We start from the raw sequence: 24,706 nt of genomic DNA, 5'->3' as shown, positions 1-24,706 counted from the left end.
GCTATTGGGCATTTGGCAAGTCCCTTGTCCCCGCTGGCTCTCACTCTTCTTATCTGACAAATGAAGGGATTGGACTAACTGTCCTACTTCAAAAATTCTGCCAAGTCTGAGGCTTGATGACTGGCAATTTGGACTCTCAAGGGGCCCTCCTGGGGAGTCTGAATTGACATGACATTCTTGCAAAGTTTAAATATTAACTTTATTTGCTCCATCTTGGCCAGCCCTGTCCAGGCCAGCAGTCCCTGCCCTCTCCCCTGCTGGTGCTCAGGTTCCCTGCCTATTGTTTATTTAGGGATTGCAATTTCCTTACTGGCGTGTGCCCCTGCCAGCAGGGTTGAGAAGTCAACCACAGGCCTTATGTGAACTTCCCCTTTCAGGTTTCAGTAATGACAGCATACCAACCATCACATGCCTCATCCCTGAGGCATGGTCCAGTTTCCACATCCATCAGGCCACATTGGTGACTTAGGGTGGCCTGAATTCCACTGCTGCCTGTTGCTTTTTTTTTTTTTTTTTTTTTTTTTTTCCGTGAAACAAACTGGTTGCATGTGGAATGATCTGTGGTATGTTTCGGCGATTCTAAGAGGAGACACCAAACCCGACCAGGAAGTAGGTTAAAAGGAACGGGAAGAGCAAGTTCAGCTTGCTAGAAGGCTAACAAGGAGAGCTTCTTCACTCAATCTTTTCCTAAAGAGCACTGGAAGAGAAATGGAGGGTTCAGATGTCCATCTTTTTAGGCTCCCTAAAATGCATTCGCTGTGTTGCAAGTAGTATTCCCTGAATTGCTGGCATTCTCAGGATGGGCAGCTGGAATTCAAACCCTCTTTCCATTTAGATGTACGTGAAAGATGACATGCAACCCATCGTTGAGGGGATGGCCCTGCACACATGGAGGGACTGCCCACTCATCTGGAAGCAGTTTCTGAAAATTTTTTCCTCCCTTTCCTCTCTCCCCAGCCTCTTTACTCTTTTCTTTTGACCTTCCTCAGTGATCTTTAGAGGCTAAAATTACTGTGGAAGAAAGAACCAGAATAGCACACATTCTCTGAAGCCAGTCCCTTCTGAGGTTGGCCTGTGGACAGCAAGGTCCAATATGTGGCCTCCTCTCTTCTATTCAAGGCAGTCCTATCTGTTGAGGGAATTATTCCAGTTTACCCAGGGGGAAACCTTGGGCAAGCTATTTGTCATCTGTAAGTCTTCTGACCTGTTAAATGGGTAAAATAAATCCTTAATTCATAGGATTATGTGGAAGATTAAATGAGAATTTCCTAGCACAGTGCTTGTGTAAGTAATCAATACATATCAGCTATTTTTTTTTTTTACCTCGAAGTTGAGGAGCTTATAAGTAAATACAGATTTTTGTGTTCCTCAGTCCCCCAAAAGAGAATGTCCTTGTGTGAAACTAAGTCATCAATAGTTTTTTGCTCACTGTCTAGATGATGTTGATGCAGTTGGTATTCAGGTTGGCATTGGGGGACCTTTGCTTTAGTGTGTGTCACAGGCACATGGAAATGATTTTTAATCAGCTAGTGCTCCCTTCCATGCACTAGGGATGTAGAAAGCTCTTGACATTAACTGAAGTAGTTTTCTTTGCAGGACCAATTCTCAGATGAGAGGCACAAGTACAGTTACATTCGTTGCTAAAATATTGCAACACTTCTACAGCTACCCCAAACCCTCAGAATACCCTTCACCCATCTCCAGCCCTTACCTAGGGGTCCCCAAATTCAGCAACTAAAGACTTAATCCTTGGCCCTGCAGGGACTTCCCAGACCTGGTTCCAGTGCTTCAGGAGGTGTCTGTCTTGTGGGGATATGGGTATGTTCCATACTGGCTGTTGAGTAACTCGGGAATCACTCCTGACTCCATGGGATTTAAAACACTGGGGTTCAGTTTCCATTTATGGTAACACAACTCCGATGAAACTACCCTCATGTCACCAATGACATCTTAACCTTTTTCTTAGTCTTTAGGCTCCTCAAAACCTTTGACTCCTCTTCTTTCTTAAAACTATTCGCTCATTTTCTAGTACTTTTCCATAATTTCCATGATTTTTGCCCCTCTTTCTTTTGGTGATTCTTCTACCCTTTTCTCTATCCTTGATTTTCAACCATGTCTGAGAATTCTTTCACCACTAAGTGATGGTTTTGTCATCTCCACAGTTTTCAAATTCCATTTTGGCGTCTGGTTTTATTACTAACTGCCCAAAGGCTATCTTGTTGCCTTCTTGTTTACCAGTTTATGACTCCCTTTCAGAGCCTCGTACAAATTCCTAGCTTGATTCTGAAGACTGATTATCATTCTGCACCACCTTCCTTTAACTTCCAACTCCTCTGCAGCTACACATGATCTATATTATTTGAACAATTCTGTCTTCTACTCTTCCTTGATACATGCATGCTCTGTATTCATTCTTTTTTTCTTTAAACTTACATTTATTAAATATTATATCCTGGGCACCATGCTGAGTGCTCTTGATTTTGTATGTATTATTACTTCTAGCTGGAAAGAATTTCATCTTCTCTGTAATTCTCTGATAATACTATTTTTATTCATCTCCAAACCCCATGTTAGGCTCCTGTGCTTTCTTGAGATTTCTTGACTTTGCTATGGCAATCTTACCCATTCCCAACTTCTCTATATATAGACTTATAGAATATTACATATTTTGGCATTACCTTTCACACTATCACTTGTGCACTGTATTTTTTCTGTTATAAGTGACAGAAAACTTACTTTCATATTTGGTGTTCTGGAGAGAGGATGGTTCAAATGTAGCTATATATAGCTGTTCAAATGATGTTATAAGGGCCCAATGATTCAGGTGGGTTCTCAATACATGATATCAAAGAAGGCCACATCCAGTCATGGAATTATTTTCTTTTTTTCTTTTTTTTCCTTTTCCTTACTCAGAAAAGAAGAGAGAGCTCTTTTCTCCTCTGGATTAATGTTAGTCCCCTAAAAGAACTCTGATTGGCCTTCCTAGGGTTATAAGTTTATCCCTGAATCAATCACTGTGTTCAGAAGACCCATGGTAACTGTCTCTGGGCAGGGCCACACAATTTATTAAAACCATGGGGATGTTGGGAAGATGCAGTTCCCAAAATGAAAGGAAGCTGGGCAGACCAAAAAAGTAACAGATACATGCGATAGCTGGAAACAGGTGGGACGCTAACATTTATTGACCACTACTGTGTTTTAGCTGTTATTCTGGAAACTTCCATGTAGCCACTCATTTAATTCTTGTAGCAACCTTAGGTTATAGGATTAGCAAGGTTAGGAACATGCTCAGAAAGTTTAACAGGATGAAATAAAAATGGAAGCTACTGTCTTCTTCTTGTGTAAGTAACAACTGAGGAATTAGTAGGGACTTACTACATTGTTTTTGGCTTATGATAATAATGACAAGTTTTCACTCTCTTGGGGTAGGCTCTGTGATAGGCACTTTGTATGCATTATACCTCACTTGTAATTTTCTTAACATGCTCATGAGCATGGTCTTATTGTAAAAGCCTGAACTAGGATTTGCATCCATGGTTTGTGATTCCGTAAAGGTCAGATGTTTTACCTTCACGTGCAGTATGTCTGGATTGCTTTAGATTTAGCTCTTTTTCTTAGAGCTGAGTCCATTAACAACAAGAACAAATTAATATATGAAGATCATAACTTCAGAGGTCACACAGTGTCCAGCAAGAACCACTGGAGACACATCTGCTCATGAGTCCTTAGTAATATGCACAGAGACAGGATGACAGGAAGGATGTGGTCCAAGGGCATGGGTTTCATGAAGAATGAGTCAGAGGCAGGCAAAGGAGACTGGGAAAACAAACATCAAAGTACCCTAATTGCTTTTAATTTCATCTAGTCCAACCTTTTCTGTGCTTGTACATTTTGCCATAAAGAATTAGATACCATCAAATTCTCCTGTCATCTTCTAATCTAGGTCATCATCTTTTATAGTTTGATAAGGCCCAAGAAGACGAGTTTTCGATTTTTTTCGTATTTATTCTTTTTACTAATATGTCTTAGGCCTAAGTCGACTTCTTTCTGGAGTGTCTAACTTGGGCTCATATAACCACTGTCATCCCACACAGTAAATCCTTCCAAAGACAGGGCCTTACTCAGATAGTCTAAGATCCAGGGCTGCTCAGTTGTGTTTGCAGCTATGACTAGATGATTTTTAAAAGTTAAGCTGTTAAGAGCCTCTGTGGTATCCAGTAATAACAGTTTCGAATTTTATTCTAAATAAAGTGTAATATAATTATGTAGGGACGTTTCCTGAACATTAGATCACATCTTTTAAAAACCAGATTGGCCCTAAGTTTGTTGATCAATGTCCGTAGACCAATATATGATCACAGTGAATTCAATGCTCTGTAAAAACCACTTATGTCTTCTCTCTTGGCCTGATATTAAAATGAAACCAGTAATTCTCACGGTATTTAAAAGGAAAGCACATTGTGACACTCAGCAATAACATAATTGTTACTTTTTGTGACTAAATGATATTGCTTCTTTTTGATGTTCCACCCACTCATCATTTCAGTATTCACAGTTGCTGGAGAGGGATTGAAATCTGTTTCTTACTGCTTAAGGGGAACATAATGTTTGACAAACACAAAAAGAGTAATAATGGCACCCCGACTAGCAAAGATACTCCAGAAAATTTACTCCCAGGTTGCTGTACACTTAACATCAAGTTGGATGGCTCTTGAAACTAGGTTCATGTTTTTCTAAATGTATTTGGAAAATAGAGTTACCTAGTCTCTTCTGCATTGGTCAGTGTTGTCCCTTGTGTCTTCTGGACATGTGCAGTCTTTTAGAACACCCGAATCACCCGAGGATCTTGTGAAAATGTAGATTTGGATTTAGTAGTTCTAAGTTGGGGCCGGAGATTTTGCATGTGGAAAAAGCTCCCAGGTGATGTCAGTGGCGCTTATCTGTGACCACACTTTGAGTAGCATGGATCCAGGCTGTCCTTCATGTTAGAGAGAGAAAGATGCCCATGGATTTTGTGAGATCTACCTGGTATCTTACACACCTGGCAAAGTGACTGGTTCCCAATAGGTGCCCTATGTATTTGTTGAATTAATGAAGGAATGAGAGAACTCCTTGTCTAAGTTTACTGTTAATCTATAGCATACATGTTCTAGAGAAATCTAGAGACAGATTTAAAAAAAGAGAGAGAAAAGGAAGAAATAAACTTATTTCAAATTTCCCATCCCACTTTCATTCTCATTTCTATAACTATAGCCCTCATGGGCTAGTGCTAGTATTTATGGCTGGCTTAAACATTAGCATGGTGGACCTAGCGGGTAAATGGCTTCTGGGGTTCAATTCTGGTGTTTTATTTATTAGTTGCCCATCAAATACCTATTTTGCAATTTTTAGATGTTACATGTAAAATAGTCTTGGGTATAAATCTTTAATTAGAAGCTATGATGTATAATTTATGCATCAAATTTTTATAAGTATTATTTTATGAATCTGTAGAAGGAAATGATTGAAAAGAGACACTCAGTTGAGATCTTTTTTTCCTAACTGAAGCAAACATTTTTCAGATGTTTATTTTTTCCCTGAAAATTTTTTTCTACATCTTTACAATCCATAACCAAAATAAAATATAAAGGACAAAACAATTTCATGGTTGCCCTATCTCAAGACTATTTGAAAAATATTGCCTGAGACATGAGGTGCTAAGTTCCAGGAGTATGGGGGTCCATGTCTGTTCTTTTACTGATGTTGTCTTAAGTGCTGGGCTTAGAACAGGAGCTCAGTAAACCACTTTTGAGTGACAGAAGCTGACAGGCTGATCTAGATATTTAGTCCCCGCCCCCTTCATTTTAAATTGGGAGTGATTGTGGCAAGTTTTCCCTTGAAGAATCCAAATTATTGTTTTGACTCTTCAATTTAGTAATATTACCCAGAGCTTAATGTGATCATTACAGGCCTAAATTTTTTTTCAGGAATTGACTTCTAGAGGCAGTAATACTGTTGATAAACAAAATGAAATAGATTATTTTGCTTCAGGGCTTTCCAGAGCCATTCATGTTAATGTGCGTTGAAAATTCCTAATAAGCATTTCTCAAACATACTTGACCCTGCCACCCCCTTTTCATGGAGCATTTGGGTTCTGTGAACTTTGAGAAAAGCTACTCTATGTTATATTTCACTTTCCCCATCTCTAAGGAAGGCCCACAATTACTGCTTCTAGAGCTTTTTTATTTGTGAAATATAATCAAGATGTGTGTTTGAAAATCATTCCATATATTGTTTTAAAATATCAGTCATAAATAACTTGTAAAAAGGTTCAGAGGAAGAAAGCTCTTTGGTGATTAGGGCGTAAAATGTTGCTTTACCTTCTGAAACTCCACTTTTCAGGAAGTTACAACATATGTCTTCATTTATATATTTTTTTCTCTATTCCAGATTAGTGCGTTGACTTTCTGAGCCATGTGCATTTAGTATCTCAACATCCATATATCACATTCAGCCATATCAGGACTTGATATGGACTTCCATAGTCCTCCTTACATATATAAGATTTTAGTCATTTATCTTAGTGTTAGCGATTTTTAAAAAGGAAAATGATAAAATTCCTTCCCTCTAAATTCTTTGGACTGACGCAGTTGAAAAGTAGTAGACATGCCAGCCATTATGTTTGCTTTTTATTTTCATGTTTATATTTCCTCAGTCCTTCTCTGGTTTGGCATTTTGAATATCTTCTTGGGCACAACCCAAAACTGTCTGATATATCTGTATTTTTTGTATCAGTTTTCCTTTGAATCCTAATGATATTCTCCTACTTACTTTTCTCTGTGCTCATGATGTGAGGTATGAGCTCTGTTGCCCTTGAAATTGACTTTTTGTATAAGAACAGAAATATAGGCTGGGCACAGTGGTTCACACTTGTAATCCCAGCACTTTGGGAGACTGAGGTGGGTGGATCACTTGAGGTCAGGAGTTCGAGACTAGCCTGGCCAACATGGTGAAACCCCATCACTACTAAAAATACAAAAATTCATTTTACGTGGTGGCGCAGGCTGGTAATCCCAGCTACTTGGGAGGCTGAGGCATGAAAATTGCTTGAACCTGGGAGGTGGAGGTTGCAGTGAGCCGAGATCATACCACTGCACTCCAGCTTGGGCAGCAGAGCCAGGGAACAAAGACGTTTGTGAGAAAAAAGAAGGGTGTTGCTTAATTTGAGAAAACTAGTAAAAGTAAAAAAAGTTTCAAAATATGTTTGGTGAAATTTTAACTTAAGATGTCAAGAAGCTTTGCTATGTTAAGAAACTTTCTATCTCAATCCAGTTCTGATTTTTCTTTAGTAGTATGTAATTCTTGAGTCCAGTGAAAAGTTGCATCTAAGCCATTTAGAAGTTGTCAGTTATAGTCCTTGCTCACTAAAGCCTCAGGAGTTTACTTTCTCAGTAAAACTCAGAAAACTGAGGCTTGTGAGGAAGCAGAGTCGTCTCCTCTTGCCTCCATGATTGGGCGTTGGAATTCTACCAAGTGTTACGAAAAAATTCAGGTCTAAGATGTGAAGATGTCAAAGTGTATTGTGCCACACACACATACTCACCTATACATATATTTATATAGGTATGTATATGTATACATACATACACACACATTTTATAGTCACTTAGATTTGAGTTGAAAATCCATCGAAATTTTATATAGGAAGAGCTGGGATATTAGCCCTTACCTTCACACTTACTTTACAGTTCAGTTCTTCTAAAGATTGTACTTAGCTATTTGTAAATGCTTAAATATTGCACTTAGGTATTTGTAAATCTCATCAACAGCCAATTTGTATCTCAATAGAGAGAAAAAATCTATATCATATTGATTAGAGTTTTAATTGAAATAACTTTTTGTGTGTTTTAAGGTGAAAATATAATCTTAAGGCTTCCATGGGAATGAACACAAATGTTAATAGTGGGTATATATGAGTGGCAGGATTATGAATAATCATAATTATCTATATAGCTCTTCAATTGTTGTTTAATGAGTTTTGATTTTATAGCCTGAAACATGTTGATTCAAAATGACTCTTAGTTATTTGGAAAGTCTCTTATGAACTTCTAGAAGTTCTTTTTCCATAGCACTTCCATTATTGCCTTTCTTTTCTTTTCTTTTCTTTTCTTTTCTTTTCTTTTCTTTTCTTTTCTTTTCTTTTCTTTTCTTTCTCTCTCTCTCTCTCTCTCTCTCTCTCTCTCTCTCTCTCTCTTTCTTTCTTTCTTTCTTTCTTTCTTTCTTTCTGTCTTTCTGTCTGTCTGTCTGTCTTTCTTTCTTGACAGAGTTTGGCTCTTATTGCCCACGCTGGAGAGTGCAATGGCACGATCTTGCCTCACTTCAACCTCCGCCTCCTGGGTTCAAGGATTCTTCTGCCTCAGCCTTGTGGCTGAGATTACAGCCATGCACAACCATGCCCGGCTAATTTTGTATTTTTTGTAGAGATGGGGTTTCTCCATGTTGGTTGGTTAGGCTGGTCTTGAACTCCCAACCTCAGGTGATCCACCTGCCTCAGCCTGCCAAAGTGCTGGGATTACAGGCGTGAGCCATTGCACCAGGTCGCTTTTCTTTTTATCTATGGAGTTCTTACAGCTCAGGACTCAAGTAAGTCACTAAGTATCACTCCCCATGTTTGTAAGCTTGACTGTCTTAGCACAGTACTATAGACTGGGTGGCTTCAATATTGCAGACTTGTTTTTCTCACAGTTCTAGAGGCTAGAAGGCCGAGATTAGGGTGCCAGCATGATAAGGCTCTGGTGAGGGCTCTCTTCCTGGCTTGTAGATAGCCACCTTCTCCCCGTGTCCTTTCTTGGTAGAGGGAGAGTGAGCAGCTTCCTGGTGTCTCTTCTTATAAGGGGTCTAATCCCATCATTAGGGCCCTACTCTCCTAGCCTCATCTAATCCTAATTACCCACCAAAGGCGCCATCTCCAAATACCATTACATTGAAGGTTAGAGCTTCAACATACATATTTTTGGGGGACTCAACATTCGGTCCATAACAGTTTTTAAAATTTAAACTGATAGTATAGAAGATTTCCAGAAATGGCATCTAAATAGAAAAATACTGGCAGAATATACATGAAAACATTAATGGTAGTTATTTCTAGACAGCAGGATTAGAGGTTTTCTCCATTTTCTGTGAATTCAGATCATATTGCTTTTATAATGGAAAAAATACAATAGGTATTATTTTTAAAAGAAAGTGAAATACTACAGAATGTTCCATTTCCTAATAATCTTGGAATTTTCAAAATCTTTTTATTTCATCTTCTTGAAGTTTTTCTGAGAATTAATAAAAGTGTCTGCAGAACTTAGAGCACTCAGTTCTCGGCACATAATAGAGTTGCATAAATTTACTGCTCCTCCTTTTCCTCCTTTTAACATGATGACAATGTTAATGATAATAACAATGATAATTACTATATTGCCATAGGAGATATACCATTGGGCATATATTATAGGAAAATAAGGTAGACAATAGCCACAAAGTCAGGACAGACACATTTGTTGTGAGGTTTTAAAAAATGAGTTACTTATAAATAGAATAGCCTATTCATTGTCTTTACTTTTGGAATTCTTAGTCTTTTTGATTCTGAGAAAATGAATTGGTTAAAAAAGTTGGTAGATTGTTCTGAATTAGCATTCAGTTACAAATTTAATATGAGCTCCTTAACTCTGTACAATAAAATGGCACACAGATGTGACACTGAGAAAACTTGAAGTCGGTTTTCGATGTGTCAAACTTTCATTCCAAAGACTGATTGAAGCCTAATACTTACTGTTATGGAAAATTTTTTTGTCATTTTTTTTTTTTGTTTTGGTTCCCCTATAAGAGCTCTCTCTTCTCTACTTTCTAATGCATTGTTTCTAGTGCTCTATCTTGTGTATGGAGTCTGTCATTGGTAACTTTTTCCCAATTAATTCCACATCTGAGTGTAATATTTCTAGTTGTTGGCTCCATAAATCAATAGATTGAAATGCCCTGCAAGGTAGTCATGTTTTTTGTCACGTAGGGACCTGACTGCTCGCCAAATAAATTATGACATTATGATGTACTATTTCCAATCACTATAAATTTTCAATATTTAGTGTATCAGTCATACCAAGTCAAGATTCAGTTATTTAGTTTCACTTACGTCTGTATTTTAGATGAGAATCCTTTTTCCCATTAGTAGATTTGAATTTCTTTCTCTCTCAGAGTCAAATTCCAAACATACCTTATAAAACCAGCCATAAAATATACACATAAACTAACTGTTTTTGTGTTTATAAGTGGATTCAGAAATATTCACTGGTAAAACTATATCCCAAATTAAAATCTGTCCACTTAAATGGTGTTCTGTTTTGTTTTTTAACACTTAGATTACTTTTATCACTGTTGCTTTTGTAATTTGATTCCTAGATATTAGACAAACATATCTAGGTAATTCTCTGTATTGTATTGAAACATGGTCTTGACTGGGAGCTTAAACTATCATCTCACAAATGATCCTCAGCTGTGAAAAAAATAAATTGTTCTGAATTTGGGGCTATCTACACCATGGTTAATATGTAACAACACTACCAAAATTACTTTCTTAAATTCTGTTTTGATGATCTTAAAAATAATTTGTATTCTTTATTTTTATTTTTCTTTTCTTCTTTACCAACAGGACACAAAAATCGCTTCATTGGAGCGAAACATAAGGGATCTTGAGGATGAGATCCAGATGTTAAAAGCCAATGGTGTGCTGAACACTGAGGACCGCGAAGAAGAGATCAAACAAATTGAGGTTTACAAAAGTCACTCCAAGTTTATGAAGACCAAGGTACGGTCCAGGGTTATAAACTTTTATGTTCTTAATGTGACTAGAAAGTTACAGTTTACATATGTACTTTTTCCAAATACCCATATAATATGCTTTATGTGATATTATTTAATATATGGACAACAAAGGAGAATGCAGAAGATTTTTAGTTCAGACCTATAGATTTCAAAAAGCAATCACAGAAAACCTTTGGTGGAATTTCTCCTTACTGAGAGGTTCAGGCTTTAATTAGGAGTTCCTTTGGTGTTCCTCTTCCTTGGGAATTAACATATTTATAGTCCACTCTCTTCCAAATTTCCACCATCACTTAAGTTTGCTATTTTTTTGAAGTTGCTATCGTTGCCAAATTTCTTGCCTCTCCTAGAAGGTGTTTGTCTCAAAATATTTGCTATTACAAGCCAATTTAACTCATTTAAATGTTATTAGGTTGGGAGGCTGAGGCAGGCAGATCAGCTGAGGTCAGGAGTTCGAGACCAGCCTGTCTAACGTGGTGAAACCCTGTCTCTACAAAAAAATACAAAAATTAGCCAGGCATGGTGGCATGCACCTGTAATCCCAGGTACTCGGGAGGCTGAGGCAGGAGGATCACTTGAACCCGGGAGGTAGAGGTTGCAGTGAGCTGAGATGTTACCACTGCACTCCAGCCTGGGTGACAGAGCAAGACTACATCTCAAAAGAAAAAAAAAGTTATTAAGCTATTGTGGTTTATCATAGTGTTTAAGACATAAATAGTTTTGAGTCCCAATGCTGCCCTTTAGTTAAATTATTAAAATTCCCTAAGCCTCAGTTTCTTTATCCATGAAATACGGGTAAGAAAATACCTACATCATTGGGTTGGTCTGATGATTCCAGGAGATTATTCATTTAAAGCCCTTAGTTCCTTGTCTGATCTCTAGAAAGTATCCATCAAATGTCAGGCATTGTTGTTGATAGTAGTACTAATGTTACTAATAATGTTATAATAGTAACATTAATATGGACTAATAGATTCCATATCTATTGCTATGGAATCTTTATAAAATATTTTAGAGTAACCTGCTCCATTAGTTTGTATTGTTATTGTCAGTTTTAAAGATTTTGGATTGTATTTTTTCAAAAATAAACTTGGGGCTTTAAAAGGACCAAGCACCTGAATATTTATTATTTTTACATATGCATAATTATTAAATTTATGAATAGTCCAAATAGGTCTTTTGAGACTGTGAGATGCTTTTATCTATTCCTCTGTTTAAATCATTTTGCTTCTGAAAATAATAACTACACCAATTAAAAATTTTTTTTTATTTTTTCTTTTTCTACCACTTGCTCTTAAATATGCCTGTTCTCTTGTTCTAGGTTTTAATCTTGTTTGTTACTTTATGAAATGCAGTAGAGTTGGAGTAATGCAGACCTCTGTGAGAAAGCAGTGGGAGAGGAGAGAAAAATGTTTAAATGATTTTTATCAGTTGTGAAATATGTGCATACTCCTTGCTGAGTTTGCAAATTATAGGGAGGAAATATCTATCTAGCGTTTACTTCATCACGATGTGTGTGTGTGTGTGTGTGTGTGTGTGTGTGTGTGTGTGTGTGTATGCATGCATGTATACACAAGGAAAAAACACAAAACTATTCTTACTTCTGTCAACTTTACATCTCTAACTAGATGTTGAGATTGTGCTGAAAACGTGTATCAAGGAGTGGAGATGAGGGGACTGTCCAGTGGATTTGAATGTAACCAGGGACTGCCTCAAAGTTTTGAATAGGTTTCCCTGCTCAGTCCTTCCTCTGGTTTCTTCCTTGCAGTCCCTCCCTCTCAGAGAGTTAAGCCGAGGTTCGGCGAGCACAGTACTAGGGTGACCTGCATACAGTGCCTGAATCATTCTGGGAATGAAGACCAGAGGCACAGATACGAGCGAACTCAAGAAGTTTGGGGGAAATTATTGTTTTGGCTTAAACTTTTCCCCTGACTCTGTTATTCCACAATGGGAGATTGTTCAAGCCACTTCTACAGCTGAAAATGTCATGAAATTTGTAAACTCTGCCCCTCATCATGGACTCTGTCCAGGTGAATAAAACATTTATATGATCTTCAGCAAGTCATGACCTTTATTAGCCCACGTTTGTCTGAGAGACCATCAATCCTTGAGTTAGATTTAACTTTTAATGGCTAGTTACTTTTAATGGTTCCAGAAGTGGTCAGGTCAGAAGAATGTTTGAGGGAAGTAGTGGAGTGAGGTGGAAAGACCACAGGCTGAAGATGAAAGCAGACTCCAGCAAGTCTCCAGCCTGCCTTTGCCAGCTGCATAGGGAGTGACTTGAGGAGTGACCAAAGTCACTTGACCACACTTTCTTCTATAAAATAGGGGCGACAGCACCAACCTTACAGGATGGTTCTGATGGACTAAATAATATTAAAATGAAATAGTGTAAAGTACCTGGCTCAAAAAACCAGCTAATAATGATAAATATTATTATTGGAGAAGTATAACCAAATAATAATCGTTACAATAAGTGTTATATTTAACTTGACTAATGGGAAAAATGGATTTCTAAGAAATACAAATAAAATGAATTCTTACATCATGTGGACACCTCTTTTACTGTTAAAAATTAGCTAGAAAATACTAGTAAGGGTCAGTTTTTAATATTTTCTCCATTGAAAGAATGTTCTTATTGGATTGAACTATAACATTTATTGCTAATATTTCCTATCATTAATTACTTACTTTTCTTAATTCTCCTACTTGTTTTTTTTTTTTTTTGTTTTGAGACAGGTTCTCACTCTGTCACCCAGGCTGGGGTGCAGTGGTATGATCTCGGCTCACTGCAGCCTCCACCTGCCAGGTTCAAGCAAATCTCTCACCCTAGCCTCCTGAGTAGCTGGGATTATAGGCGCACACAACCACACCAGCTATTTTTTGTGTTTTTGTGGTAGAGATGGGGTTTCACCATGTTGGTCAGGCTGGTCTCAAACTCCTGATCTCAAGTGATCTGCCTGCCTCAGCCTCCCAAAGTGCTGGGATTACAGGTGTGAGCCACCACACCCAGCCCAATTCTCCTACTTTGAGTGATGAGTGTGATTCCTCATTTAAGCCTGGGCATACTGTTTGCATTACTTATTAAAATGAATAAATCATGTAGATTGGAGGGAAAGAAAGTATTTTAAATAGGCACGTGGAAGAGTGTGCAATTCCATCTTGATCCAGAGCAGGCAGTTGGAACTGGTAGGGTCTCTTGAAAGCTCTGTGATTAAATTAAGTATCAGTGAATGCCTGAATTGCTTTTACAAACATGACATCATAGAAAAAACATGATGTTACATTTTGGAAAGGTAGAAGGTGGGTTGCAAAACTCAACTTGTGCAAAGGCAGGAATACAAAACATAGTCAGCCAGGGTAGAAATCCTGGCATCTTGCAAGTCCTTTGGCATGAACATTGTCTCTGAGAACTGAGCCTCTGGGAGATCTCAGATGTGTAACTCTCATCTGTTGGAAACTCCAATTCCTACCCCAACACTGAAGGGTTAGAGGAATCAAACTGTGAGAGCTGAATCTCAGAGGCCATGGAAAGCATGAATTACTTTCAGGAGCTCCATTAAGCCTCGGAGAATGGAACATACCAAATACATAATTGTTTTTCTGGTAGGGAAAGAATAATGGCATTTCCTTTCTGTACAAGGCTTTGTTCCTAGTCTAACACATTTTTCATCTACTCATTCCAGTATTCTATATTAGCTACTCCCTCTGTTTCCCGTGTTTGCCAGAGACGCTGATCTGCTGTGTTAGATCTCCTCCTTTATTCTGAATTTATAACACATTTTCTTATACTCTGATGGATTACAAACCTCCTAACCCAAACTGCATGATAGTAAGCCTATCACTTTCTAGACATGAGGGCCATATCTGCAGTGAAAAAGAAGCTGTTTTCCTTGGCAGAGTGTTTTTTTTCAGGGTGTAGTTTGTGTCACAGACGTTAAGTGGGGGAAGAATTTTCAGACCGGATGAAGTGTGCCTGATGTCCACATGGACTTCATATAAAGCATGTGATGTAATTCCGATTGGCTTTTCTTCTGGCCATCACAGAGACAGACCTTTCTTGGCCTCAGTTCTCATGTATGTTCGATTGCATCACTTTCCATTTTTATGGAATTTATGGCTGTAAAAGAAGCAAAAGGCATATTTTTATGGGAGAATATGATTTTTTTTACCTTGTGACTATGTTCCCTTTAGAAAAGCTTTTTTCTGTTATTGTCTGCATAAATATTTATTTAAAATTTACCTTATGGCAGCAATATCTGAAAGCTATTTAGAGCCACTGCCTATTTAATATTTATAGACTTAAATAGTTTCATTATTATCAATCTATTTTTATTGACTAAAGGAGGTATATGTAGAACCTGCCATGCCCTTCCTTCTGACTAAACCCCATTCTCTATATCCAGTTGATTTCCTTTTTTCCCTCTCAATACCCCAACCCCCACACTAGCTTTCTACTGTGGTATTTGTGGAAGTTAGCACAAATCAGTTTTTTCACTATAAATATCATCTTTGCTTAGGTGTGTCGAGTTGAAAGTTTTTGAGCGTTAATTTCAGATGAATCACTTTCATATGTGGAATCGACTATAAACTGTGCTGTCAGCTACAACTGGACATGATTTGGGGCCATACCCCCCTGAGAAGAGTGCTGATCATAACAGATTTTAATATCTTTTATCATTTTAGGTAATCCTAATTCTGATTTTCCCTGTTTTTATTTATACTATATTCTTGTTATGTATGAGAGAGAACTTCTTACTTTTGTTCCACATAAAAAGGACCACACACTCATGATTCATTAAATTATAGAGAAATAATGTGTTTCAGATACTGCACCTATCTGAGCAGTGCTCACTTGCTCACATATACCTGGGGCACATTGATAAACAGTCATGATTCTTTCCCAGTGAATATTTAAGCATACTTAGGATCCTTCTCAAGACTGCTTTTTGTTTAGCCACTACCAATCCTTTAGATTTGGCTAGCAGGATGAAGCTTGTTTGTTCCCTGACATAGTCTGACTTCTTGCAAATGGGATTTCCATTCATATCAACCTTTCTACAAAGCTGTGCAACCTGAACCCTTCTGAACATGGGAGTCTCACTCCTGTTCATGCTCAGCTGATATTTTCAGTAGCTTGTTATTGTTTATGTCAGTTTTCTTGCTGAAAACAACAAAAAATGTTGAATGAAATATATTTTTAAACGTATATTTTAAAATGTACTTACGAGCTCTTGAGTAAGAAAGAACCTCAAGAGTCAAAGCTAAGCCATAGCAGGAAGCTTGTGTGATAAGTAGAGCATGGGTTATGTATTAGTCTGTTCTCATGCTTCTAATAAAGACATATATACCCAAGACTGGCTAATTTATAAAGGAAAGAGGTTTAATGAACTCACAGTTCCACATGGCTGGGGAGGCCTCACAATCATGGCAGAAGGCGAATGAAGAGCAAAGTCATGTCTTACATGGCAGCAGGCAGGAGAGCGTATGCAGGGGAACTGCTCTTTATAAAACCTCAGATCTCATGAGACTTACTCACTATCATGAGAACAGTATGGGAAAGACTGACCCCACCCCCATGATTCAATTACCTCCCACTGGGTACCTCCCAGGACATGTGGGAATTATGGGAGCTACAATTCAAGATGAGATTTGGGTGGGGACACAGCCAAACCATATCAGGTTATTTATCCTTGTTGGCAATTTTCAGATAGATGAACTTGAGCTCTGGTTTTCATAGCCACAAGGACATTGAAGAAAAGAGACAGAAGTCTGGGCCTACTCAAGATAAGGGATAGTAGAAACCCTATTACCACCACCACATGAAGCTGGGATCTCAGATGGCTATACTGCTAGTGCAGAGGCAAACTAAAAATAACCTTACCATATTCCCTCTCCTCACAATTAGACTAGGGGACTCCAGGGAAAATTTTCTGTTTTAAAGCTTTAAGCCAAGTAAAAGATGAAAAAATTAGTTCTCAGAATCCATAACCACAGCTGGCTCTTGCATGGGTATGCTGTGCAAGATGATCTAAAAACTTCAGGTAGAGAATATAGCTTAAAGCAGCTACATTCTTGGTTGGCAGTGTCCCCAGGTATTGGCAGAGGCAAATTCTCTAAAGGACCAAATAGGCCTTAAAGTATTTTTCCAGATAAAGTTCCAAAAAAAACTAGTACACAGTACCAAAAAAAGGAGAAAAATCACAACATCTGCAGGAAAACAGGCCACTATAAGTGATAGCCAGTAGAAAGAATAAACAGCAGAATCAGAAAGCAAATACTTCAAAAGTTGGAATTATAGGAAAAAGACTATGAAATATTAATGTGTGTTTAATATGTTTAAATAAACAAGAGATTGAAAATATGAATAAAGAGCAAGAGACTATAAGAAACCAAGCAAACTTAAAGATAACCAAATCAAGCCTTATAGTCTGAAGGATTATCTTAAGAATGAAACAAGGCTGAAAATTAGTATGATAAGCATCCATCTTAAAAAGTTAGGAAAAGAGCTGGGCGCGGAGGCTCAAGCCTGTAATCCCAGCACTTTGGGAGGCCGAGACGGGCGGATCACAAGGTCAGGAGATCGAGACCATCCTGGCTAACATGGTGAAACCCCGTCTCTACTAAAAAATACAAAAAACTAGCCGGGCGAGGTGGCAGGCGCCTGTAGTCCCAGCTACTCGGGAGGCTGAGGCAGGAGAATGGCGTGAACCCGGGAGGTGGAGCTTGCAGTGAGCTGAGATCCGGCCACTGCACTCTAGCCTGGGCGACAGAGCGAGACTCCGTCTCAAAAAAAAAAAAAAAAAAAAAAAAAAAAAGTTAGGAAAAGAAAATAGAATAAGCCCAAAGAAAGTAGAAGGAAGGAAACATTTAAAAGCAGCAGACCTGAATGAAACAGAAAATAAAAGTGTAATTGCATGGTCAATATAGCCAAAATTGGTTCCTTGATTAGAATACTTCACTTGACATGCGTCTACTGAGATTCATCAGGAAAAAGAGTGGTTAAAGCTAAAATAAAACTTAAAAAAAAGAGAGGTTAATAACGTGGAATATTAGAAATGAAAAGGAAGACATAATCATAAATACTATTGATACAAAGATAAGTGGGTTTTATAAACATTTCCTGCAAATAAGTGTGAAAATTTAGATGAAACAAAAAATTCTTTGGGGAAAAAAATGTATCAACACTGACTCAACTAATTAGAAACATGAATATTCCTATAGCCATTAAAAGTAGATTAGTAAGTAATGTTCTTTGGGAAAAAAAAATAGCAGCTCTGAATGGTTTTGCTGGTGATTTCTAATGAACATTAGTGTAAAAAAAATTCCAATTTCACAGAAACCATTTCCAAACACATTAAAAGAAGGAACACTTCCTACTTCATTTGGAGGGCTATATTGGTATTAAAACCTGATAAGGACAGCATAGGATAGGAAAATTATAAACCAATCTCAGTCATAAACAGAAATAAAAGATCCTTACAAAATATTGGTAAGCTGAACACAGTAACATATAAAAAATATATAATGACTCAGTGGAGTTTTTCATAGTAATGCCAGGGGAGATTAAGGTTAAAAATTTCATTAATATGATTCATTACAATAACATATGAAAGTTGAAAAATGATGATAAACCATGAGATACAAAAAAAAAGGTTGGTGATGTTAAACATTCACTAATGATTAAAGAATACTGTTGGCATAGTTGTAATAATGCAAAGCCTAATAAAATGTCTATAAAAAACCAATGCAGACACAAAATATAATGACGAAACATTGACATTCTTCCTTTTGAAGCCTGAAACAAGACAAAGGGGCCGCCATGACCAACAGGCCTCTGTCTTTCTGCATGGCCTGTCCGTATGTCTAGTATGGTCTTCCTCACACCATGGTGGTCACAGGGTGGTTGAGCTTCCAGACCATGGTGGCTGGCTTCCAGTGGGTAGAAGCAGAAGCTGCCAGACCCCCTGTAGGCTAGGACTAGAACGGGTGTACTGATTATTTTGCTGCATTTGGTTGGCAGAAGGAAGTCACAGTCCAGCCCAGGTTCAAGAAGAGGGTAAATAAACTTCAGCTCTAGTTGTGAGGAGCAACATTTGTGTACAAGTAGGAAGGAATGAAGGAATTGGTAGAAAATCTCTGCAGATCATCTACCTGCATAACACATATCAAATTGGCCAAAGTGTAAAAGACCCGTGACATAAGTTATTGGTAAAGAGATGGAGTGATTGGCATACTTGCAAGGTGCTTGTGATCATGTAAATTAATAGAACTGTTTTGGAAAACTTTTTTTTATTTTTGTTTTTTTGTTCCCCCTATCACCCAGGCTGGAGTGTGGTGGCGCTATCTTGGCTCACTGCAACTTCTGCCTCCTGGGTACAAGTGATTCTCCTGCCTCAGCCTCCCGAGTAGCTGGGAATACAGGTGCCCGCCACCATGTCTGGCTAATTTTTGTATTTTTAGTGGAGACGGGGTTTCACCATATTGGTCAGGCTAGTCTCGAACTCCTGACCTTGTGATCTGCCCACCTTGGCCTGCCAAAGTGCTGGGATTACAGGTGTGAGCCATACATTTTTGTTTTATCTAGTGAAATTGAAGATGAATATGCTATGTGGTTCAGCAATTTAAATCTTAGGCATTTGAGAATATTATTGCTATGTGAACTAGGTTATATGTATAAGAATGTTCAGAATAGCACTGTTTATAGTAGCAAAAAGCTAAGAACAAACTCAAATTTCTATCAACAGCAGAGTGGGCAAATAAATTGTGGTGAAGTCTTACAATGGAATACTCTACTTCGGTGAAAATGAATGAACTCTATGTGCAATGTTGTGATTTAATCTCCAGGACATAAGATTGAGTAGGAAAAAAAGCGAAGTGGAAAAAAAAATTGTAGCCCAAATAAAGTTTTAAAACATGTAAAACCAAATAGTATGTATTTATGAATACAAAAATATATGATCAGCCTAAAAGATAAGCAAAGAAATAATAAACACAAAATTTGGGGTGGTAATTATTTCCAAATGGGGAGAGGAGATAGAAATGGGATGGGACATGGGTAATTCTAGTGATCTTTTTTGGTGAATTGAATGATGGATTTTTTTTGGTAATTTTTCCTTATACTTTACGTATATTTTATGTTCTTTTGTATCTTCTCAATATTTAATGTAAGCAAAAAGAAGATCCCCAATGCTTACTTGTTTTTTAGGATTCTTTTGCCAAATCTTGCCCTTGAATGATTATTTGCACTGTGGAGTTATGCCTTGGTTTAATTACCCATGTTAGATCCCTGTTGACTCTCCTCAGGACCATGGTGGTAATAGTCTTGGTGGTTTCATAGGTGAGTAGGTTTGACTGGGAAGGCTTCATTCCATTGTGAAATTTGGTCCACAGTGTGATGGAGGGCAGTCTGCTGACCTTTCCATTCCTATTTCCTATACTCTTAGTGACCTTTACAGATATTCCTCCAGAACCTAAAGACTGTGTGATTCCTAACACCATCTTTTTTAAGCAAATTCATGGCCTGCCTTGTTGAATTATTGATCACTGGCTGCTGAAATGGAAAGAAATCAGTAGTTGTCCAATGTAAAGGGTAGGGGCAGCAATTTCTAATTTCTTGCAATTTTGTTGTTGTTTTGCAGATTGATCAGCTGAAGCAGGAACTTTCAAAGAAAGAGTCAGAACTTCTTGCCTTACAAACAAAGCTTGAAACCCTTAGCAATCAAAATTCAGATTGCAAGCAACACATTGAAGTGCTCAAAGAGTCGCTTACTGCCAAAGAACAGAGGGCTGCCATCCTTCAGACTGAGGTAAGGCACTGTCTCAGGATTCTAGACAGCAGAGACATGGAATTGATAGAAAATGCCCTACCTGACCAACTTTCCTCAGAAGACCCTTTATCCAAACCCTTGGGCCCAGATGTATTTTGAAATTCATATTTGTTGGGCTTTCAGAAAGACGAGATGCATTGTATAGATTGTGTAACTCTGCAAGTGAAGTTGTAGCAACACCCTGTAAGCAAACACATGAATATTTTTGCATTAAAAAAAAGTCTTACACTGAGTAGGATAAATAAAGACTGTATAATTAGACTCTTGTCAGTTTGCGTCAAGTTGTGCCATCAAAGGTGTTTGGTTCACACTTGAAATTTCTTTTTTTCATACGTCGGAGCATTTTAGATTTGGTAACTACAGTTAAGGGCTTGGATCTAGAATGATTGCATTTTATCAAAAATCATAAAAGAACTGGAATAAATGTCATCTGTCTTGCTTTGCTGTGCACCATCTGTATGGGTTCCCCTTCTGGCACCCATGTTTCCAAAGGGTTCTTATTTACTAAGGAGTATCTTTCAATTTCTTTTACCCATTGAAGAAAGTCAATATTGTGTGAATTTCTCAAAGGAAATACTGGTTTGTTATCTCTTATTCATGTTTAGAAGAACAACCAAAATATATTACTATCCTATTTCCTTGCTTTTTCCTCCTTGGATTACATCTTTGGGTCTGCTAAGAAATGCAAAACACAAGCTAGTTATTGTGTGAATAAAATAGTTATCAGATGCAGCAGGCAATAGGGACAAATGTGGTGAATCTTGATTTTGTGTTGAGGCACTGTGCTGTGTGCATTACTTTAGAAGGCATTCTAATCAACATGCATGCTCTCTCTTGGGCTCTTTAAGCTGTGTCTTTGCATGTATGTATTTTAGCATCTGTGGGGAGGTTTGGATTGGCCTTAGGAGTTAATGGGACTGTTGAGTAGGTCTGTGCTCTCAGTCAAGGTGCAGGACAGTGTCTAGAGGAGGAAGAAAATACTTTCTGGATTGGATAGGTCTTAGCATGAACCTGACTCAGCCCCTATGCTTTTGACCATTGACTGATAGGCAGCTACCTGATTACTTCAATTCAAAACAATCACCTTGGCCTCAGTGATGTAGATGTTTCACATTTAAGAAATACCATTTTCAGTTGTGTATAGTTCCACTGTGAATGCAAAGGTATGGGTATTTTATTTTTTAAGGCAAACATATAATCTATACTATAAATTGGAAGTTGGCTTCTATCTCCTTTGTGGAGGCAGCAGTGAATAGTATCTAGAGTTGTGTTAAGATGGTAGCCACATGTGGCTATTTAAACTAAAATTAATTAAGATCTAGTGAAATTTAAAATGTAGTTCTGTAGTCACATTAGCCGCATATCAAGTACAACAGTTACATGTGGCTAGTGGCTACTGTATTACACAGCACAGCTAAAGAACATTTCTGCCATCTAGTACTTGTCTCAAATGGGGGTCAACCAAAACTATGGCTTGTGGGCCAGATCTGGCCCTGTGCCTGCTTTTGTAAATAAAGTATTATTGGAACACAGCCATACCCATTCATCTACATGTTGTCTTTGGCTGTTTTTGTGCTACAACAGCAGAGTTGAGTAGTTGCAATAGATATTGTATGGCCCACAAAGCTGAAAATATTTACTGTCTGGCTTTTTACAGAAAGTTTGCCAATTTCTGGCATTGTGATTTTGTGGGAAGAGGATTGAGTGGGCATTGGAATGCCCAACTAGTCTTCTGTCTGGCTGTGGTACCCTAAATGGAGAAAGATAGTTTGCTGACAGCTGTTCTAGAGCACTATTTTTCTTCACTGTATTATTCAAAAAGCAACTGCTTGTACCCATGTTTTGTCAATAATACCAGCATTACTGATAAAATTAGTATAATTGTGTTGCTGTGTATTGTTGGGTAGGAGAAAATTTGAGAAGCAAGGCAGTCTGCTTGCCCAAACCCGCAGTCAGGTTTCTTGATGGTTCCTCTCCAGAGTAAACAAATGAGGAGCCAGGTCAGAAAGGCTTTTCCTCTCACTATCTTATACTGATGGAGGCTTTATTCCTTGGCCTCTTTCCTTTCTCATTCCCCTCCCTGTATTTTAACTTCTCTCAAATTAATGTATTCCAAATTAGACCTATACATATTTCATGAAAATGACAGTGGTGACATTATGTGGATAGCTTCTGTCCCACGTTCAATAATTAAAATGACCAAATAAAGAGATGGTGCTTTGAAGTAGAAAAAGATTATTCTCTATGTGCAGAGAAAGTGAGATGATTTTCTAAGTCTTCTGCTTTGAAGTTGGGAGTATGAGATTACTGATTTTATCAGCTGGAAACGGCTGAGGAATTTTCTTTTGCCTTTTTTTTTTCTTATAAGATCTTTTTGTATATGGAAACAGAGGAGAAACTTACCTAATACGTCTGTCTCTTAGGGGGAGCAATTTAGGTTGAAATTGCTCTCATTGTTGGATTATGAGCAGAAGATTTTTTGGCAGCAGGGTAGAATACTTTAAAGTGATTTCCCCACTCTTTGGGATAGCAGAGGTAAATAAGAGTTTTTCTGCCTACTGTGTGGTGCGTTAGTGGGTGAGTACTCAGAAGATGAGATATGTTGTATTTCCTTATGCCCTACAATGAAATATCTGAGTTTAAATTTTTGTGAAATAATCTGCACACCAAACCTGTGAAACACAATTTACCTATATAACAAACCCACACATGTACCCGTGAACCTAAAATAAAAGGTTAAAAAAAAAAAAAAGATATGATGCTCATCCTCAAAGGAGGTTACAAGTGATAGCTCCCTGCAATTTGATTCCTGAGTCATTGCTGAAAGCTCACACCAAAACAGAAGGGGGCTGGCTCTCTTTAGAGTGGGAAGAGTCCTGCTATATCTGTGCCATCAACTGGCTTTGGCTGCTCTTTTAGCATAGTATAAATGACAGACATCATGGCTTAACGGTTCATCTCTGTAAGGAAGGTTTTGCTACCAGGGAATTTGCATTTGGGAGTTGGTAGAATGAAGGGTGGGGTGAGGGGTAGGAGGCAAGTTGTCTTGGTTTGCGGCTGTGTGGCTTGGCTCTTTGGTTGGTTTGTTTGAACTTGTACAAATGCCCAGACACTCTGACATGTGTGCAATAAATCAATAGAATAATAATTACATACACAGAGAGATACACCACATAGCTCTTAACATAACATTTTACTTTTTAAAATAGCTTCAAAGAACTCTAAGGCCAAGTTTCTTATTTTGCTACTGCCCTTGATGTTTCCTTCATACCAACTAACCCCATCCACCAACACATGAATTCCACAGCAGTAGAAAAAGTAATGAATTGGAGTTCTCTAGCACCTTGATTTTTCTGGATTTCAGTGAATAATTAACAACATATCCATAAACTGGGAAGGATTAAGGCCTAACATTTATTCTGTGATCTAAGGTAAAATGTCGAACAAAACACAGCATTTAGACGTGGGAGATGTGTGGCTATACCTCAGCCTCCCTATTCAATAACTGTGTGGCGTGGACAAGACTTGAACTTCTCTGAGCCTTCATGTCTCAGTCTATGAAATGGCAGTCATTGTATCAGCCTGATACATATATGTGAAAAGTGCTTTGATTATAGTCAAGGGTTACAGCTATAAATTATAGTATCATCATTGCTGTTATTATTATCATTACTAATATTATGTTTATCAGAGATGTTTGGGCAGGTCACACCTGAATACTCCTGTCATCAGCTTCGTGGGTCTCTTTTGAATTTTTGGTATGTGCATTTACAGACCTCGGACTTTTATATTTCAATTGAGTCACTTTTTTATGTCTTAGAATGATATGGAGAAATAAAGATACTATGAAAGTGACCATCTCTTTTGTTCTATCTCCAAATTAAGATTTTTATTTGTGGCTGGGTGTGGTGGGTCACACCTGTAATCCCAGCACTTTGAGAGGCTGAGGCAGGGAGATCACTTAGGGTCAGGAGTTTGAGACCAGCGTGACCAACATAGTGAAACCCCATCTCTACTAATAATACAAAAATTAG

At 37.9% G+C, this 24,706-nt stretch overlaps 1 protein-coding gene across 2 annotated transcripts in view; it reads left to right on the top strand.

Annotated features, from left to right (window-relative positions):
• ERC2 (ELKS/RAB6-interacting/CAST family member 2) overlaps positions 1 to 24,706 on the top strand; it is a 1,016,559-nt gene that overhangs the window by 319,275 nt on the left and 672,578 nt on the right. For both annotated transcript variants that reach the window (XR_004059350.1, XM_030938245.1), the window contains exons 5-6: positions 10,673 to 10,828; positions 20,484 to 20,651. Coding sequence is in view for 1 of the 2 variants with exons in the window: in XM_030938245.1 (XP_030794105.1) it covers positions 10,673 to 10,828; positions 20,484 to 20,651 (324 nt within the window). In the remaining variant the exon portion in view is untranslated. The remainder of the gene's footprint in view (positions 1 to 10,672; positions 10,829 to 20,483; positions 20,652 to 24,706) is intronic.

This window comes from Rhinopithecus roxellana, chromosome 1, assembly GCF_007565055.1.
Source record: "Rhinopithecus roxellana isolate Shanxi Qingling chromosome 1, ASM756505v1, whole genome shotgun sequence".
NCBI lineage: Eukaryota > Metazoa > Chordata > Mammalia > Primates > Cercopithecidae > Rhinopithecus > Rhinopithecus roxellana.
This window is presented reverse-complemented; position numbering and strand designations above follow the sequence as displayed.